The sequence below is a fragment of the Anopheles darlingi genome, chromosome 3 (assembly GCF_943734745.1).
Source record: "Anopheles darlingi chromosome 3, idAnoDarlMG_H_01, whole genome shotgun sequence".
In the NCBI taxonomy this organism is placed as follows: Eukaryota; Metazoa; Arthropoda; class Insecta; order Diptera; family Culicidae; genus Anopheles; species Anopheles darlingi.
The window spans coordinates 59,746,376-59,765,599 of NC_064875.1; the positions used below are offsets into that span (position 1 = coordinate 59,746,376).

Sequence of the window (19,224 nt, forward strand, 5' to 3'; positions counted from 1 at the left end):
CCGCTGTTTGTAGGAAAGGGAGTGGGAGACGGTGGAGGAATTACCGAGTGGAAGAGGGCGGATGCAGTGTAAGGTGCCATTTAAGAGGGTCGAACGTATCTAGACACAGCAAGAAGAGTGCGGCAGGGAGGGGAAGAGCGAAGCAGATAGCGAAGCAAAAAGAGAACGCTACACAATAGAAGAGACAGAAAAAGAGAGAGAGAGAGAGAGAGAGAGCGAGAGAGAGAAAGAGAGGGGGGGCGAGAAAGTGTTGGCGCCTTGGGGAGTTAGGGAAGGAGGGTGACCGAGAAATCGAAACCAAATCCAAGCGATAAACAGCTGATTGCCACCAAACGGAGCGGCTCAAATATTTGTGCAAAAACCACGATGGAATCCCCCGCAGCAGATGCACACACACACACACACGGTTAAACACAATTATGCGCATTGATCAAGTTAAGATTTCCCTTCTTTTTTCGGATAGTGTTCCGACCACGGATCGCAATCGCAACATTTTTTGGTTGCCAACTTTCACTTCTCGCCTGCCTCCCTCTGTCTACGGTTCGATTGGGTTTCCATTACCCAAGGCTCGTAGAGTCACGGATTATCATCACCGTGGTGCTGTTTTTTTTTTTTTTGGCAAACGGGAACCGACGTCACTAAACACCGGTGCTAATGAGATGAGAATGGTCGACGCGGCCGTCTGCTCTCCTGTTCGCTGAATCGGGTTTTACCGTTTCCCTCTTCACTTCCTCCGACGTGCTACGAGCGGGGTCTCTGTTCTGTTCTGTTTATTTTAATTCAAGCCCCTCAACCACCCTTCCCCCCTGGAACTGCTGCTCAACAATCGCCCTTTCATTGCGTGCCCCCATCGACGGTGACGGCGGTGTGTACGCTGAGAAGTAGGCCATGACCACCGCCAGCTTGCTCGGTCGTGCTCGCTCTCTCTCTCTCTCTTTCTCAACCGTGGCATTACATTGCGCAGCGGAAAGGAAGGTGTGGCGATATTGTGGCCGATGGAAACACCGGAACCGGCTTTCGGTGATGAAGGGTTGGTTCTTTAAATCGCAATCCCAAACGTTTGTCATCCCGCTGGAAACTCATCCCCCCGAGAGTTGCTCCTGCCACTTGGACCAGCATCATCGTCATCACAAAAACCAGCAAAGTAGGCGACGTCTTGGACGAAATCGTCGCCTGCTGCACACCAACACGCGTACATCAAGCCCGCGAGCACACCACACCGCGGCCGGTGTCTTACGGCGACGATGGTGTTTCTTAACTGACCTCAATTTCAATTCGAAGATAGGAGGCCTCGGACGCGAAGAGATAGAGAGAAAGAGAATCATAAAACCGGTGTGTGTATAACCGGGGCCAAGAACTGGGCTTTAGTGTCGTCGTTGAGGAAAGCCTACGGGAACCAGAACATGGTGGCCATTGTGGGAAGGGAGGCCCTTGAAATAACCATTCTCCGTGTGAAACTCCGGTTGGGTTGTGCCACGATGTTCAGCGGCTTACGAGCCTATCGCTTCGCAATCGAGCCCCCCACCAGACACTACTGGCGTTACGTGTTGTCAATTTGGCTCATTTGCATGATAAACAACACGGTCAGTACGGGACCAGCAGCACTTTATGGTATCATATATCCTTATGAGGGCTACTCCTTTAGAGTGCTACAAGCTATTTGTTGCTGCCTGCTGCGATGACAGGATGGCTGAACGGCTCTGTGTTCCCTGCAAAGCAGAAGGAGCAATCCATCCGAAGAGACCACGTTTATGGTACCCACAGTCCCGGATTGCCGAGAGATGCGGATGACGATGTGACGGAGCGATAATCCCAAGCGTCAAGGTCAACCAATGTTTACAATTCCTTAAAGCAAATGAGCCAAACAACAAAAAAACATGGAACATATGGAACAGAGCGTTACCGTCTTGGGAAGGTTTTTTTGTTTGTGGTAAATCCCGGTCAAAAGAGATTAGTCCGTCATACCTTCACCGTGTTTCTGCTTCAACTCGAAACTCGAATCTACACAAAGAACCTTATTACAAGAATTTTTTGCGGCAAGAAAAGACGTTTTTAATCGAATGTCTATCGAGTTTAGTGTTGATTTTTCTTAATATTGAAAATTGTTTTGCATCGGACTCCTAAATATTTTTACTTTATTGATTAGTCAACAATGGAGTGTTGGATTTTTGTAGACATGAGTTCGGTAGTATTGTCTTGCCAAACCAGTCTCTTGTAGTACAGGGCTCGAAATACATTTTTGCCTTAGCGCCATCATCTCGTACATTCTCCAGAATTGAAAGTAGCGGCAGTATTTCCAATTCCACGGATTGGCTACTAGATCATCTGCGAGCATACTCCGTATCATTGCTGCTTGCTTCTTTCTTCCGAAGTCGACACATTCTACCGTTGGAACAGTTTTGGGCAATCCTTCTAAGTAATCCTTCTTTTTGGCAGAGAAATGAAACAATATTAGATGAAATTGAAGGAACAGGAAAGACAAAAAGTAATAAACGCGATCCCTCGCACTCTATTGTGCGAGGTTAAAAAAAATGGAGAAACAGGTTCACCCGCTCAATGCGTGGTTGCGTCGTCGTCGTCGTCGTCGTCGTCAAGAGAAACGATTTAAGGAACCGACACCCCCGACATGCGTATGATGATGATGATGATGATGATGGTTCGCTTGTTTTGCTTGGGAAAGGAACTGACGAGAACGTCACGAACGTGTGCAAGTAAGGGAGAGCGAGAGACCGGCCGAGAGTCGTCGGTGAAAGCAGGGCGATGCTGCGCTGGGCCAATCCGACCACCGATGGTTTCTGTGTAATATCGATGGTTTCTAGGTCACGCGCACGATGTAGAGGTGCTCAGGAGGGAGTAGAGCTGCCAGAAGTGAGGCAACATGCGAGGCTCCGTGAGCAAGAGAAAGTGAGAAAGGATGAAAAACGCGCAGAACATGGGAAGAGGCAATGGAAAAAAGGTTAGAGACGACGGTGGCCACCACCATCATCATCATCCTCATCCTTCTCGCCCTTAAACGAGGATGTCATTTCGGTGAAAGAAGAGAAAGGATGCGCTTATTGGAATGTATGCTGACACCAAAAGAAGGAAAAAATGAAGCGAAAGAAAAAGATATCAGAGGGGGGAACAAGGACAGCTTGATGTGGACATATGCCATCACAGCGATTACCTTGCCGCTGAGTTGTTCTAACCAGAAAAGCAACAGACAAAAAAAAAACGATGGTTGACGCAAAAACCGGCCGGCGGCATGCCGGTATGCTATTAACTACTACCACGCACATTTGCGCTCCGGACCTCCTTGTTTTTTTTGTTTGTGTTACGGTCGCGTTCGGGTACTTAGCCAGAGGTGGTAGTGGCAACGGAGGCAGCCGCCAACCCAAGATATTGGGGACAGCAGCGAGGCGTACGTCGGACGCGCGCACACCGGAATTGGGCCAAACCACCCCACCGGCACACGCGTACTGCCGCTATACACATCATGCCACAGCAGAGCAGTGAGCCACAGAGACAGAGAGAGAGAGAGAGAGAGAGAGAGAGAGAGAGACAGTAATCGAGGCCAAACACGAAAATGCTTACTCCCTGCCCGTTGCCCGGTGGCCTAAGTAACCCGTCGCCGTAGCCTACTTTTGAGGTTCTTTGTGCGTGAGGCTGGGTCCCCTCTGTGCGTGAGGTGGTGTGTAGGTAGCAAACGAAGAATAAGCTTGAATTGTGTATTCCCCATTGGCAGGTTCCTGGTTCGTGTTTCCCGATTTATCACACACAAAGTGGAGCACACTTCCTTGCCACGATGATGATGATGATGCATTCCTATGTTTACTTTACATGGGAGGCATCTTCAACAACGCACTCCACGAGCGTTGCTATGGAGACGGTGCGATGACGCTGCAAGGTCTGCCTGTGCCTACTATTATTTACGCAAGTCCCTGAAGAGACAGCGAAGCGCACTGGTTGCACTGGTGCGGCGCCTGCTTTGATGGACCAAGTTCAGGTCAGGGTCAGTAGCAGCAGCAGCAACAGCGGCAGCGAAGTGCGGATCTGCAGACTCCGGTCTGCTAATGGTGTCCAGTGGCTAATGCTGTTGTAATGCTGGAAGAATACGATGAATCCGCGAAAGATATCCACAGCATCCGTCGGCCAGTAACTGCCGGGGTACCATCACTCCACTCCGCTGTTCTCCACTCTGAGAGTTCACTCTAGCGCACCGTACTGCTTGAGTCTTGTGAAAGGATGTTTCGCGACGCCGCTTGGAGTGCCCCCCCCCCCCCCCCCCCAAACCACTCCGCCGCCATACCAGCGAAACACGAGAAAGCAAACTGAACAACGAGACGGCGCAACACGACGGCGCTGTGCGGTCAATCCACAAAAAGCATGACAATGTAATTCGCCCGAGCGCAGGGATGGAGAGATAGAACGGTGTGGAATGGCGTGTAATAAATTACCTTGACCGCAAAACCCACATCTAGCAGGCGCGGCGATGCCGTGTGGCGGACACGTGGGGCAGCGAACGATGAAGAGCTTTGCTGGGGAGCTTTTAATGCGCCGGGGGAGCTTTTACGGGCTAGCTGTGACCTGCACGAAGGAAACAGAGAGCCAAGTAACGGACGATCTTTGGTTTTATTTATTGAACCATTTCTAATGAGAAGCGAACGAATCCTTCGGAACAAAATACGTGCATTGGCAGTGAAGGCAGGCCCACGCCCGGTCTACGATCCTCACTTTCATTATACTCGATGTATCCATGTACCCCGCACCCTCTTTTCCCCCAATACTTCTAAAGTTCTCTGTGTCGTCTCAGACCTCGGGAGGGGTGAAGGGGGGGAAACACGCTTAAAACTGAATCCGATACTTGTTGCCAACGCGCGCCAAACTGTTGCCTCGCCGTTGTTGTTGCTGGTTACTAGTACCACTGGTGCTGTTGCTTGATGATCCACCGGTAGTGACCGGTCCGGACGATAGCTGTTTCTCGAGCACCGGTTTCGGTGGTAGCGAAGCCGTGGAGCTTTGACCAATGGCCGAGGTGGCCGACGAGTTGACGGCAGCATGGAGGACGCTGGAGCTGGGCAGTGAGCAGGAGCTTTTCGGTTGGGTTGCGGCATTCCGTTGCCCGGTGGTCGGCGGTATGGTTCGACCGGGTGACACCGATTGGGAGGAAAATTTGGTGAAGTACCCTTGGGCTTGGGCACTGGTGCCGCCCGCCGAGGATGACGTTGAAACTGTGTAGTTGGATTTAGTCGATTCCGCCGAAGTGGATTGCTGGTGATGGATAAAGCGCGGTGGCGGTGTACGATTGTGTGGCTGTGGTTGAGGCTGTTGCTGCTGCTGCTGATAGGCGGCCATCGCATGCTGATAGCTCGAGGACACTGATCGAAGTGGGCTAGATCGGGAGAGCACACCGGTACCGCTGCCACCGGGCGTTGAATGGTTCGATTCGGATGAGGCCGAGTTCAGTGAGTCACGTGATCCTCCTTTGGTCATGATTTGCTGCGTGCCACCACCACCACTGCCACCGCCGGACAGCTTACGTACGTTCGGAAGCAAGGATCGCTTCAACGTACCCGAATCACCGGAACTTTTGCGTGACTGCGACGATGACGGGGATGATCCGGTGTGATGTGGTTCCTCTAAGCGCTGATAATTTCTAGTGGATGGATAGTCGACCTTCGTGAAATCTGCACCGGATAGACCGGATCCGGCCACCGGCCCGGACTTTACAGAACCGAAACCAAACTTGACCCCACCACTGTTACCACCACCCGTGGTAACAGCATTCATTGAACCGTACGATTTGTGCCTGAGCGATCCGGCGCCACCTCCATAGTCCTTGGTCAGCTGGAGCGTATCTTTCATCTCCCCGTACCCACCGCTACCTTTGGCCGGTGAGTATTCCCGTCCGCCAACGGCCGAAGGGCGTTTCATGCTTGCACCAAACACGTCCTTTGGGGAGGAGTGTCCACCACCTGCCGACGGTGATGGTGGTGTGGCGGCTCGGTTCTTCTTCTGCTTCCCTACTGTCTCATCTCCCATCGAACCACCACCACCATCACTCAGCCGTCCGTACTCGATCTTGCGCGGTGGTTTTAAGCTACGCGGTGGCCTCGGCAGAGCACTCGGTGGCAACGATGAACCGCGCAATCCGCATCCCCCCGTCGGCTTATTCCCACCACCACCACCACTGCTACCGATGTTGCTGATATCGGTCATGTTCTGGCCGACCGTGTGCGATACGTGCGCCAGGTTGCTAAGGGTCGAGGACGTCGAGGTGGTGGTGGTAGCGGACGAGTTGCTGCCCCCTCGTAGTTTCTGCGAACAGCGGCCCTGCTTCTCGAGCAGCACCATATCATCGGCCTTCTGTTGGCTCTGGTTGTTGCCGCTACCTGTACCACCGGATGGCGGTTCCCGATCTGATGGTTGCTCCGATCGGCGATCTGTTCCCAGGTGCGTCAGGTTCTACAAGAAAAAGCAAAATTGATAAAAGAGATAGTGCCGACAGGGGACGGTGCTCGGCGTACGAACTTGTAAAAAGGCCTCACTGTTGTTGGCTGATAGGACCGACACTTCGTCGGCCAGCAGTGACTGGATCGGTTTCTTCGTTGTAAGACTGGGGAAGCAGCATAGACCACGCTGTAGGGGGAAGAAACGGGCATTGCAGGTGATCCTTCTGAGAACCGAAGGGGGGGGGGGGGGAGATGGCCACCCTAAGGATATATCTTCCCTTATTCACACGAAAAACAATATACGGATTGAAAGAAAGCTCTTATCCTTCCCATTAAGGTGGCACTTTTTCTTAACGTTACCCCTTCGTCTTTAACTCTGGCGAACCTAGAAAAGTTACACTTGAATTGTGAAATCTTGAAGCAGATCATTTGAACAAGAAGTAGGCGGCAGTCTTAACGCTGTGCTTCAGAGGTCTCTCTAACAATCTAGCTTAAAACCAGGGAAGGCATCTAAGATCTTTCTTTACTCCATCACCCAATACTAACCTGCAAGTCACCGAAACAGGATACACGGCCTGGAAGAGAGGACCCGCATTCAGCAACGCATTTCAATCGAAAAACAATTCAAACCAACAACCAACACAATTGGGACTATTCAAAACAACCACGATTCACGATCTTCTGGACGTTTGAGGATCGAATGGGTGCAACACTCTCGTTCCTGCTGGGTGACGATAGTTTAGCAAAAAGGAATACAAGCAGTAGGGGTAGTCTTGGGAAGTGGTTTTCGGCGGAAAAAGGAAGAACAGGAACAAAACAAACGAATAAAACGAAATCAAACATATTCAATCAAACACAATCAATCGATCAACAAAAACAAAACAAACACAATACGCGCATAAACACACACAAACACACAATAATTACAACACGGCAGCCCGGCGACAATATTTTATTAATTTCCTTTTGTTTCGACTTGTCTCTAGTATTAAAAAAATGCGCATTCTCATTAGGGTAAGGTAGTTTGTCTTTTGCTACTACACTCGCATGAACTGGACCTTCTAGCCATTTTTAATTCTCCCCTTATTCCCAATTTCCCGTTTTTGTTGTGCTTCTTAATTCTTTTCCATTAAATTAATACACATTGATCTCTCTATTCCTGGAACTACTACTTCCTTTCGTCTATCTCTAAATACACGTACACAAATGATCTCTCTGCATAATTAAAATCCTCTTCCTGCCTTCTGCTTGTTTTCTTACGTTTCCCTAACCACGCTCCTTTCGGTTAACGCAACGAAATTTCATGCGGGGTTAGTGCGGAGGAAAACGGCGCAAAAGCAGATCCCAAGCCACCTCAATCTCTCTCTCTCTCTATCTTCTTTTGTTTTACTTTACTCAACTACTTCTACGGTCGCGTGCGGTCTACTTACGGATATGATTTGCCGCCTTACCGGAGCAGCTCCCTATGTCTGCTGCCTGGCCTGGTAGGTAGCTAATAAATTAGTGACATCTTATGAAGCTATGAGGTCAATATGCCGTGGCTTCACTCTCTCCATCTCTCTTGCTCTTTCTCTATAACTCCTGTCCTGTACTGAGCGGCGGCGGTGACGACAGCATCAGCAGCATTGGAGCAGCCTCCTCCCTTCGAAAGGACGTTCGTATCTTTGGTGTTTTGCATGCAAACATGCTAGCCGTATGGGAACGGGGTGGTAGTGGTGGTGGTAATGGGCTGTATCATCTCTGGCGCACATATGCAACAGTATGGGTAGCAGAGGGATTGCGGGAATATGAATGAATGGTGTGGTCGGGTGGTTTACATCGCTAGTAGAACGTTTCCGGTTCCGAGGAGGAAGACAGCGAGGTGGATGAATCGGTTGCCGAGGTAGAAACGTTCTTGCAGGAGACCGCAGCCCTGGGCTTCTTTGTCGGCGCGTTCGTCGCTGCTCCTAAACCTTCGCCACCGGTGGCGCCGGTGCTGGTACCGACCGTAACCGTGGTGACGGCCTTCTTAGGGCTACTACCTCCAGTAGTATTAGTAGCAGCAGCACCACCACAAATGGCAGGCGTTGAGATGGTTTTAGCCATGACCTGCTCAGTGTGACGCAGATAGTGATGATGATGCTTCTGGGGTTTCGAAGAGGCCTTAGTGCCTCCATTCGTTTGCTGCTGTTGGCTGACTGCCCGTTGGCCACCACGGGCTGATAGGTTAGTAGAGGTCGATGCAGGAGATGATGAGGCCGGGTGATGGCGAGTGATAGCAGGATTAGTGACAGCAGCAGCAGCAGCAGCAGCAGCACTACTACCAACTGCAGCAGCAAGCAACAAATTACCGTTCGAGTCCGTGCTGGAGTTGGCCGAGGAGCTAGTGACCGATGTACCGAGGCCAGACGATCCACCACCACCACTAGCAGTGGCGGGAGATTTGAACTTGGCCATGGCAAGGGCTCGCGCCCGCTGGCTTCGCTGGTGTTGCTTTTCCACCATCGACAGTTCACTCACCTTATTCAGCAGCTGCTCGTCGAGCTGCTTCAGCTGATCGTCGATCGATTTGCGCTGCGCATCGTAGTTCTTGCTATCGAAGATCGTGTGCTCGCTGCTGCCGGTCGTTGTCGTTCCGCTACCATAGTTGGTACTGCTGCTGCAGTAGTTCGAGGTAGTGCTACTGCTGCTAGGTGAGGAGTAGCAACCAGTGGCGCTACCACCAGCACTGCCAACTCCATTAAGGCCAACGGAGGAACCCACGGCCGAACTGGAACCACCAGGAAGATTCAGTGAGCTTTGGACGAATGAAGGGTTATTGTTGTTGTTGTTTTGGCCGTAGGTAGAGGCGTAGCTCGAGGCAACCACTGCCGCTGACGTCGCACCGACGTAAGGTCCAACGACGGAAGGATCGAGCAGCGAGCCGGCCCCATTGCTGGCAGACACGACGTCGTACGAGCTGGCCGATACGTCCACGTACGATGGCTGCGAGTTGTACGCTCCCAGTGGATTCAATGCGAAGCTATCCGTCGATAGGTTGTACGATCCGTAGGAGTTCGTTGAGCCACCGTAAACTGGATAAGGAAAAAAGAATGCACGAAGAGAAGTGTTTAGATCAAAGCAACCTACGACAAGCTCGTCTCGTCTCCGGACTTACTCTTCTGTCCTTGATAGGCCCGTATCATGGCGTCCTTCTCGGCAAGCCGATTCTCGACCAGCTTTAGGCGAGTCTGCAGCTCCGTCACCTTCCGATTGGCGGCGTGCGCCTCGTCCAGATAGCGTATCTTCTCCTGCTTCGCTTCCGCCAGTATACGCTCCGTTTCCTGCGAGTTGCGCTCCATGGCCAACTTTGCCACATTGCGCACGTTCGATTCCTCTAGGTTGCGTTGCTCGAGCTTGCTACACTCTGCCTCGAGCCGCATTATCTGGGCATCTTTTTCCCGCAGCTGCCATTTGAGGTTGTCCGTTTCGCTACTGGTGCTGCTGCTGCCACTCCGGTTCGGTTGCATGTCGTGCTCATAGTCGATCCGTAGCTTCCGCTCCGCTTGCTCCCGCCGTTCACTCGCATTCTGGAGCGACTGGAGAGCGTGCTGGAGTTGGGCGCACCGTTCCACATACACCTGCTTCTGGCGGCACTCCTCTTCCAGCCGCTTCAATGCCGTATCGAGCACGTTGATGTGTATCCTCTGTTCCTCGAGCGTCGCATTCTGTGCCTGCAGCTCAATGCACTGCCGCCGGTTAGCATCGACCAGCGATTTATCTACAAAAATAAAGCAAAGTAGGCGATGCCGTCAATCCGCCAAAGCCACCAAAACAAGCGCAAACGGTGGTGCTTACTTTGATTAACTAGCTGCGAGATGAGCACATCTTGCTGTGTTCGACCGAGCTGATGGTCGGAGGAGGCATGTAGCTGGCTCTGGTATACCTCGACTTGATCCCGGAACGCCCGATTCAGCTCCTGCAGCCGGCGGCAGTCCTGCTGTAGCCGGGTGCGGGCAGCACGCTCGAGCCGCTCGCGACGATCGCACGACTGCACCAGTTCCTCGTGCACTCGATAAATGTTTGCTATTTCCTGTTCCAACTATAAAAGAAATCAAACAGAATGATCACGATTAGATCCAGGCGGTTCGATAGAAACGCGGCTCTTGCGGCCGAGGATTCTAACCTTCTGACTTTTGGCAACCTTCAGATAGCAATTGTTGAGCTGCTGCTTGAGCACATGGTTCTCCTTGACCAGCGCTTCCAACTCCTCCGGCTCTATATCGTAAATCCGGGTCAGATCGGGTTGGCTTTTGCTCTTTAGCTTCCCATTCCCACCCTGGCTAGCCTGGTGGTCGTCCACATGTTGCGGCTTCTTGCAATCTCCCCCATCGGTAGTAGCGACCGAGCCGGACTGCTGTTGGTGCTGGCGTGGGCCATGCCGTTGTTTAGCCTCACTCGCCATCATCACTGTGTCACGCGCCAGCGAGGCACTACGGGTCGATCGTACCGCCGTTGAACCCGGCAGTAGCTTCACCTCTTTGGCCAGATGCTTTAGCACGTGGCTTTGACTGAGATACTCTTCGGGGATTTCCGAAATCTCCTGCATCACGACCTGGCACGCCTCACCGTACGAGCGTGGTCGTTCCTTCTTCATGTACGGCGGGGGACTGCCGGCGTACTCGCGTGCCGAAACGCTGGAACCGTTAAGACCAGCACCACCGTAGATATCATCGTGGATGATGAGCGTGTTGTACGACGACTGGGACACATCCATTGACGAACGATTCGAGTTCGGTTCCTTGAGTGAATTACGATTCGAACCACCACCGCCACCTCCGGCCATTGAGCTGCGATTCGAGGAACCATCGTTCCCCGGGCCAGCTCCAGGTCCACCGCCCATACTAGCGGAGTACATGGTTCCGGTTCGAGATTCGGAGATGCTGCGGCTGCTACCACCGGTCGGTGTCGCGTACCGTGTCGAGTCGGAGGACGTGTTGGAGGAAAACTTGTCGCCAATGTACCTTCCTGTGGAGGTAACCAACGTATGTGCGTGTGTGTGTGTGTGTGTGTGTTAGTGCGTGTTGTTTCTGGGGATCGTCTACTGCTTCATTCGTTACTACCTACCTTGCAGTTCATTGACTGGTGTGACGTTTCCCTGCAGATTCTCCTCGCCCTGTGGTTCTACTCGAGCATGGCTCAGCACGTATCGCTCCTCACGCGACAGGTTCTCGTTCGAGGTGGACACATCGGTATCGGATCCGGACAGACTGCTGCTGCCAGGGTACTTCGGTAGCCCACTGCCGCTACCGTTCGATGCTGTGTTTGTCGTTGGCGCTGATGCCCCCGTGTGTGGCTGTTGTGGACCAGCAGCGGCGCCACCTCCAGCAGGTGGCAACATTGAAGCGCCAGACGAAGTAACTAGCATCGGTGGACGCATAAAATGTTGCTGTTGGCCTTGCTGTGACTGTGCTACTGAGCCGGACTGTCGCATAGCAACCAGCGGAGCGCCCGTGCTTGTGCTCGGGACAGTCGCTACTAACGGTTTGTTCCCGGCAGCCGGTTGCTGTTGCTGCTGTTGAGGACAGGCCACTCCTGGGCCCGTTGCATACTGCGAGTATCGCAACGCCGCTGCTGCTGCTCCTCCTCCACCTGCGCTCTGTGACATCGCTGATTGGGAATGCAAAAGCCGTCTTAACTTTAGCTTATCTACACACGCACACACACACACGCACGTGTTAGCAGACAGTTTCGATTGAGTTCTCTGTGTTGTTGCTGCTGACGCTTTCAATCAGCAATTGTTTCCTTCACTTATTGTCCTATCGAGGTGCGCCTCGCATTCGCATAGCAATTCGTTAATGCCGTGATGCCGTAAATTGCTCCCGGGCACTCCCAGTATTCCGAGATGCCAATCACACCACGAACGTAATCGTTCTCTTATCGTTATCGAGTGGTTCCACTTTAACTTCACGCACGCACTTATGATCACAGTAGCGGGAAAGGTTAAAAAATCTAGAAAAGGAAGCAAAAACGAAATACAGTTAGCACCTGGACGAGTTCTGGTTTCAACCGCCCAATGAATCACAGTATCCCAGACCCACCAAGAAACCCCCCCCCCCCAAGCGCGAACAATACCCCCCTCGTGGCCGTCACTTCTGGCTGCATGACGCACACGGAATGGAATGTGCGCACCAACGGACGAATAATAATGCTGTTGAGCATCGCAGTAGGCCCAAGGATGGCCGCGCACACGATCACGCGAGAAAGACCGAAACACGTTCGCCCAACATCGCAATAGGCGCAAGATTTTAATTTCCCTACGAACCACCCCACCGAGCAATGCGGTGAGTGCGTTTTGCGATGGGTAAATGCATTTGTCATGTGCTGCTGGTTGCTGTGCATAGCGGGACCCGATCCGGTCCGGTCCCCGGTCTACTAGGATGGGAAAATGGATGAGACGGCCAACCAACCAACACTCATATGATCCCGTCGTCGGCGCGTCGTCATCACGGTGCTGCGCGGTCTGCTGCTTGCTTTGTCGAGTGAGGAGAGGTGGTGATGGTGGCATTGGAATTTGGAATGTTTGCGCACGATTACGACGTCGTCGTCGGTCGGTCGGTCGGTCGGGTGCCCGTCGCCCCGACGTCCCACTGATGGTGTTGGTGGTATGTGTGCAACGTGAACCCCCAAAGGAATGTTCTTATGTTCATAATGTGTTCTCCACCCGTGGTTCGCATCTTTCTTCAGTTTGATCTTCCTGATCGCGATACACACGCACACACACACCCCGCGTTTCCCCATTACGATCAATCGATCGCGATGATGGTTGTTGCGTCGCGCTCGTCACCCGCATTTCGTGGAAGAAAGGAGAATGGAATGCGGGTCAATGAGTTTGTGGCGGATCATAGATGAGAGGGTTATTCCTCCCCCCCCCCTCCCCCCTCCGTTCCTCCTTGAACCAATGTGATGGACAACTGTACACACGCAATCACACACACGTATACGATATTCGCGGTATCTGAGGGGGGCGCGCGCACGAGCTCAAGAAGAAGACAAACAAACGGAAGAACACGGCAGTATGAATGGAATGTGCCCTGCACCACACCACCACCACCACAAGGGGAAGCGTGGGGTAGCGGGGAAGGAGGTTGCGTCGTCGTTCTCCTTCTTCTTGCGGGCCGTCAACCTTCTCGTCAGGCGCTCCAGTTGCGAGCGAAAATTCGCATTTTTTCACTCCACATCACAAATTGTAGCACCAAAACCACCAGAGCACTAGAGAGGTTTTAATACGAAGGTCCCCGTAACCGCCACTCTCCCACCTCCTGCGTCTTTCGCGCGCCGCTAATTACGCACTTCGCGCGGTGATCGCGCAATGGAATTACACATTTTCCAAGGCCTCACGCACGCACCGTCACGAAACTGCTAGCTTTTCGGTGCCAGGGTAAGCTACGCCACCATTTGTCACCATTTGCAGGCACTTACGTTCGTTCGAAGGATGTTTAAAACTCAATTTTTCACTGCGACCATCAAAATCACTCTCGCGCGCCGATCTTGCCGTGTTCGTGTTGCCAGCATTCTCCGCTGGTGGCGCTGCAATCGCTCAACGCTGGTGTGTGTGTGCGTGCGAGCGGTTCTACGCAACAGGAGAGAGGGAAGACGATCGTTCGATCTCGCTCTCTCTCCTAGTGGTGCCCAAGGTACAGAGGTGTAATATTTATACAACATTTAATCAAAAGAAAAGATTCATTTTATGATCAAAAACATATTGTTATTACAAGGTAATTTGGAAGTAATTTTTAATGATTTACTCGGAATATTAAAGACACCTCCATCGATGACAGCTGCCATCAGTTTCTGCTGCCAGGGTTCGATTCTGAGAATTTCACTACGAACGAGACGAGAGGTAGACGAGGTCAAAATATTGCAAGGCCAATATTTAGGTTTCCCGCCATCCCATCAGATTGCCTACCAAAGCCTAGATATTTACATTGATTCCTCCTCTCGCTATGTTTTAGCAAGAAATACTCGCATAACAACATCCGTGGGCCTTGTGCAGTGGTGGCCGTCTCAGGAGCACGTCTCACACCGTCTCTGCGATAGATAATAACAAAAAAGGAATGTCGACGTCACGGCTATTCTGGAGTCGATTTCTAGCACCAACCGTTCAAAAACAGTGGCCAGCTCTTGCTGGAGGACGATGGAAAAGAATGGCACGGATCGGTAATCTTAGCGCTCCGCTTCGCCTCTATTCTGCCGGCAATATGCACCGGTTCGATAAGAGCGTTATCGCCCCCGAACAACTGGCCACTTACGACGAGATCGTACAGTTATCGAAGCAAACGGAAGCGGACGCACCACTGCTGATCGACGTCCGGGAACCGGCGGAACTGGAGGCGACGGGACGTATACCGACCAGCATCAACATACCGGTAAACCAGGTGAAAACGGAGCTCGAGCTGCCGGCGGCAGCCTTCGAAACGAAATACGGTCGCCGCAAACCCTCCCCCACGGATCCGATTATTTTCTGTTGCCGGATCGGTGTACGGTCCGGTAACGCAGCGCACGAAGCGGAGCAGATGGGATTCAAACGGTAAGCGATCCCGATCATATCATCCGGAGTATGCAAAAAATCGTAATGTGTTTGTGTGTCCATTTCAGCGTTAAAAACTACGTCGGATCGTGGTTGGAGTACGCCGAAAAACAAGGTTTATCCAGCTAGGATTACTCGCGGGTTATCCGGGAAGTGCGAATAAAGGATCTCCGGTGCACTCACTATTCCAAAAGTTGTGGTGTACTAATTCATTTCCATGAAAACGCGTTAGTTGATGGAAGGGTGGGTAGGATTCTCACGCACTCATGATGACGTAGAAGGTGGAAGACTGGAGGGCTCATTACGCACCTGTGTTGATTATCGCGCGCGCGTAGCATCAGGCGGTGTGTTTCAGTCGCTCCGAGTTTCGACGATCATTTCGTTGCTGGCATTCGGCGTAGACATCATTCCAGCTGATTACGTAAGTAGTTTGTCGCCTGTAATCATTTGCGGTTCCCTCTGTGGTCTGTCATTACTCTCGCAACCCTATCCGTGTCAAAAATGGTGTTTAATGCATGCGCTTTGTTGGTGAGACGCGGCGTATCGGTTTCGAGGCTAACCATTCCGGTACGGGCTCTTGTGTTTCCTCAAATAAAACCCCTTTCCAACGTGCGATCGTTTTCGGTGTGGTGCTCCTCGATCAGATCGTTGAAAAGTAGCAGGATCTCCACCGGTAAGCTTATCTGCCGCGGTGTATTTTAAGTTGTACCTGTGTGTGTGTGTGCATGTGTCCCTTGTCTGCCAATCAATCACCGAGCGAGATGCACTGGCATCGTAATTAATGGCCCTGGAAGATGTGAATTCTTCCTCTGGCAGGGGGCCTAAAAGTCCCGTGAAATCTGCTGATTCACGGCGCAGTTGCCTCTACCATAGAACACACCACCGGAAACCAGTTTTCCAGACGGGCAACTCACGTAGCGCGTTAAATGATAGTTTGTAGAAGCAAGAGCCAGTTTGCATCCATGATCGGTACCAGTAAGATGGTCAAAGAACGTAACTTTCCTGTCTTCGCTGTGGTCGTGGTGGTGGTAGCACTGGTCTCAGCAGGTTCTAGCAGCCGGCACGTTGCTACGGATTGCGATGCTAATAGCAAGTTTGCACCGGGTTGTATCGAACCGCGGCTCGTTGCTACGCTCGCCGAGGTAGAGGATCTACCGAATCATCCCGAGGTGCTGCTGATCGATGTTCGCGAACCGGCGGAACTGGAAGCAACGGGACGTATACCGACGAGCATTAACATACCACGTAACGTAGCGCCATGATCGTACGCCAGCTTGGTTGGCATCGGTAACTTTGATTCCTCTGACTGCTGTGTGTGTTTTTTTTTAGTGAAAACCGTTCAACGTGAGCTAGGCCTTGGAGCGGAAGCGTTTGAAGCCAAGTACGGTCGGAAGAAACCGACATTGGCTGATCCGCTTATCTTTAGCTGTCGTTCCGGCGTACGTGCCGGACAGGCGGCACTGCAGGCCGATCAGCTTGGTTATCGAAAGTATGATCTTACGGGATGATCAGGGAATCGATTATGATGAAAACTGATTCGAGATTTTTCATTTTCTTTTGCATTGCAGTGTGAAAAATTACGTCGGCTCATGGTTGGAGTACGGTCCGAAGCATGGTTTGCCAGTTTAATACTACTTCGAGCCACATGGTTCTCAATCAACAGCAGCTAGTAGTATCTAATTAAACACGTCTCGGATCTTATCCATGGAGCGAATAAAGCGAAGCGATGAGATAACGTGCGTACACGCGGTTATTCTTTTTTTGTTGGTCGTAACACCGGCTGAAAGAACCGAACGAAGGGGTGAAGGAACACACTAAATTGTCTACATCGACAGCCCGATTCTCATATCTCGCTGATAAGCGACGTGTGTATCACCTAGCAAAGGCAATGCTTTAAAATGCTCCGAATGTTTGCTGTATCTTCCATTTACAGATCCTCCCCATTATTGTGGCATCGTTCCTATCCTGCTACGCTGTGTGAGTTCTCGAAGCAAAATGTCCGCGATCGCTACGTACGAAGAGGTGCTCGATTTACCTAACCACCCGGAGAAGCTTCTGATCGACGTGCGCAATCCGGACGAGCTAGCGGAAACCGGCAAAATACCTACCAGTATCAACATTCCACGTAAGTGCCCCCCCCCCCCCCCCCCCCCCCGAGCTCCAGCGGACAGCAGAGAGCAGCTCGAGTTTCTTTCACACCGAAGTCCGATAGAGAGAACACACAACACAAAACAAATTCTTTTCAGTGGATCATCTCGAAGGATCCTCGCTGGTGCTCTTGGCAGATTGCCATTTTTATTTTAATGTTATTTCGTTCCCTTTTGGCCATAAGTGGCCCCACGAACGACCGCCGCTCGTGCTTCGCCTTTAACTCCTTGTCCTTGCAGACCGCTGGTTGCATTTCGGATAGCGTCTCCTCGCATCTCGGCGTTGCTCTTTCCGGAGTTCATCTCGGATCTCGGATGGAGAGTTTGATTTTTTGCGTTTGCACGACGTTTGGAAGACTTTCGATGCCGTTATGATGCCGCTTGTTCGGAACGCGAGGGCTTTTATATGATTGCTACGGAACAGTCTAACACACACTCGAGTGATTAGCAAATCACTCGTAGTACGGGACCTTTTAGCCGTGTACTAAGGGAAAAATTGTTTATGCATTGGTTGCACAGCCGGATGCAGTGCCTGGCACAACACCATCAATTTATTACATCATGATGGACTCTAAAGGCGAGTCAAGAGTATTTGCTTGGCGCTGTCGATAAGTAATTCGATTCTGGACTACATGAAATAACAGATTGTTTATTTGAGTATCACGTAACATTCTCGCCATTGTTCATATAACCATCGCTTCGATCCTCGTTCGGTTGAAAAGATGGGTTCATGCACTTCATCTAAACACCATTAACGCCCTACCGATATGAACACAACCTCCTTCCTCTCTTTCTCACTCCATAATCCCAAAGTGGACCAAGTGAAACAAGCGTTTGGTTCCGAAACGGGCGCCGACCAGTTCCGGAAGCTTTACGGTGTGGCGAAACCGGAACCAGATCACTACCTTATCCTGTCCTGCCGTACCGGACGCCGCAGTCAGATGGCACTGGACACGATCACCGAGCTAGGCTATCGGAAGTAAGATCAACGATTCCGTATCATATGTCGCCTCTGTTAAAATGAATTTCTGCGGTTTGCGGGTCTGTCTCTATTAACTCGCTCGCCAAAATAATGCCCACTAACGTAACAACTGGCCCCTTGGAATGGGATTAAGATTGTATCAGTTCCGTTCGCTCATTCACACGCCATAGCGCGTTGTCCATTGTTTTTGTTGGCTGCGTGTCTCGGTATTGATCTTTCTGCTCCTGCTCCCCTGTACAAAGCTTCCATTTATTGCGTTTACACATCGCATACCTGCATCCCATACCGTTTGTGTCGTTACAGTGCCACAGCTCGAGGAAGGATTGAAGCTAGCGGAGCCAGAATTCAAGACACGGTACGGTCGTGAGAAGCCCGCCAACGAAACAGAGATCATCTTCCATTGCAAGATGGGTGGTCGAGCTCAGAAGGCGACCGATCTGGCCGCCAGCCTGGGCTATACAAAGTATGTACCTCAACCGAAATCTGGTCCTTTTCGACGGTTGCCTCCATTCCGACAAACATTCCCCTCGAAACATTGTATTTTAATGGTTCCTTTGGTGGAAGGGTACGCTTTGTTGGCTTTTTGGGTTTCGGATATCGGAAATGACCTTTTTCTCAACTGTATCACTCACAATGTACGGATGTTGATGTTTATGTTCCTATGTTCTTATCCACTCCCTTAGCGCTCGCAACTACAAGGGCTCATGGACCGAGTGGGCTGCCAAGCAGCAGGAAGCGACCAAGTAGAAGGCGATTGAGCATCTCGCGCAGTCAGCACTTTCGTTCCGCTCGCGACCGCTAAAGCGCGATCCGGCTGATCCTTCGTTCGTCAATAAAGTTGAAATAATCACAATCACACAATGTCTTCGCTCAGTTGATTGGGGGTGGTAATGTTAATATAAACGATGACACCATCCCGTTCCTTATCGATAGTTTACTTTTCTTCGTCAGTCAAAAACGAAAACAAAGTCTTCCAGTTACCAACACTTGGTTACTTGACAATGTGTGATACGGACTTTACTCGTATCACAATCACCTGTTGCTGTTGAATTGCTTAACGGTAGGAGTGTTAATAGATTCCGATAGCGTCTACGGACGACTAGCTGTAGCATACCT

General features: G+C 51.4%; 2 protein-coding genes across 11 annotated transcripts; one reads left to right on the top strand and one right to left on the bottom strand.

Annotated features, from left to right (window-relative positions):
• Positions 1 to 4,626: 4,626 nt before the first annotated feature.
• On the bottom strand, positions 4,627 to 13,973 carry LOC125957910 (uncharacterized). 2 transcript variants are annotated; one of them, XM_049690939.1, is made up of 8 exons: positions 13,872 to 13,973; positions 11,517 to 12,401; positions 10,576 to 11,417; positions 10,248 to 10,491; positions 9,568 to 10,170; positions 8,931 to 9,484; positions 6,511 to 6,618; positions 4,627 to 6,444 (listed from the first exon to the last, which is right to left on the bottom strand). In XM_049690939.1, exons 2-8 carry the CDS (start codon positions 12,055 to 12,057, stop codon positions 4,825 to 4,827), a joined length of 4,512 nt encoding a protein of 1,503 aa, XP_049546896.1. In that variant the 5' UTR covers positions 12,058 to 12,401; positions 13,872 to 13,973; the 3' UTR covers positions 4,627 to 4,824. The 2 variants fall into 2 exon arrangements, with proteins under 2 accessions (XP_049546896.1, XP_049546897.1); XM_049690940.1 differs by having other exon boundaries at positions 13,799 to 13,920.
• A 331-nt stretch (positions 13,974 to 14,304) lies between these two features.
• On the top strand, positions 14,305 to 18,961 carry LOC125957942 (rhodanese domain-containing protein CG4456). 9 transcript variants are annotated; one of them, XM_049691001.1, is made up of 5 exons: positions 15,118 to 15,400; positions 16,548 to 16,715; positions 16,913 to 17,104; positions 17,940 to 18,105; positions 18,792 to 18,961. In XM_049691001.1, exons 3-5 carry the CDS (start codon positions 16,975 to 16,977, stop codon positions 18,853 to 18,855), a joined length of 360 nt encoding a protein of 119 aa, XP_049546958.1. In that variant the 5' UTR covers positions 15,118 to 15,400; positions 16,548 to 16,715; positions 16,913 to 16,974; the 3' UTR covers positions 18,856 to 18,961. The 9 variants fall into 9 exon arrangements, 6 of the variants coding, with proteins under 6 accessions (XP_049546958.1, XP_049546957.1, XP_049546954.1 ...); XR_007469277.1 differs by lacking the exons at positions 15,118 to 15,400; positions 16,548 to 16,715 and adding exons at positions 15,428 to 15,652; positions 18,412 to 18,571 and having other exon boundaries at positions 18,792 to 18,934; XM_049691000.1 differs by lacking the exon at positions 16,548 to 16,715 and having other exon boundaries at positions 15,121 to 15,400.
• The last annotated feature ends 263 nt before the right edge of the window (positions 18,962 to 19,224 follow it).

What these genes read in the sequence shown, in the direction of transcription:
- LOC125957910 (XM_049690939.1), bottom strand. Translation starts at nt 12,057, where the DNA reads ATGTCACAGAGCGCAGGTGGAGGAGGAGCAGCAGCAGCGGCGTTGCGA. An exon ending in GGCCTATCAAGGACAGAAGA is followed by an intron (nt 9,485 to 9,567) that starts GTAAGTCCGGAG and finishes TTCCTTATCCAG; the next exon opens with TTTACGGTGGCTCAACGAAC. An exon ending in ACGAGCAGCTGCTGAATAAG is followed by an intron (nt 6,619 to 8,930) that starts GTGAGTGAACTG and finishes TTCCCCCTACAG; the next exon opens with CGTGGTCTATGCTGCTTCCC.
- LOC125957942 (XM_049690996.1), top strand. Translation starts at nt 15,481, where the DNA reads ATGGTGTTTAATGCATGCGCTTTGTTGGTGAGACGCGGCGTATCGGTT. An exon ending in AAGTAGCAGGATCTCCACCG is followed by an intron (nt 15,653 to 16,011) that starts GTAAGCTTATCT and finishes TGGTGGTGGTAG; the next exon opens with CACTGGTCTCAGCAGGTTCT. An exon ending in GATCAGCTTGGTTATCGAAA is followed by an intron (nt 16,469 to 16,547) that starts GTATGATCTTAC and finishes TTTGCATTGCAG; the next exon opens with TGTGAAAAATTACGTCGGCT.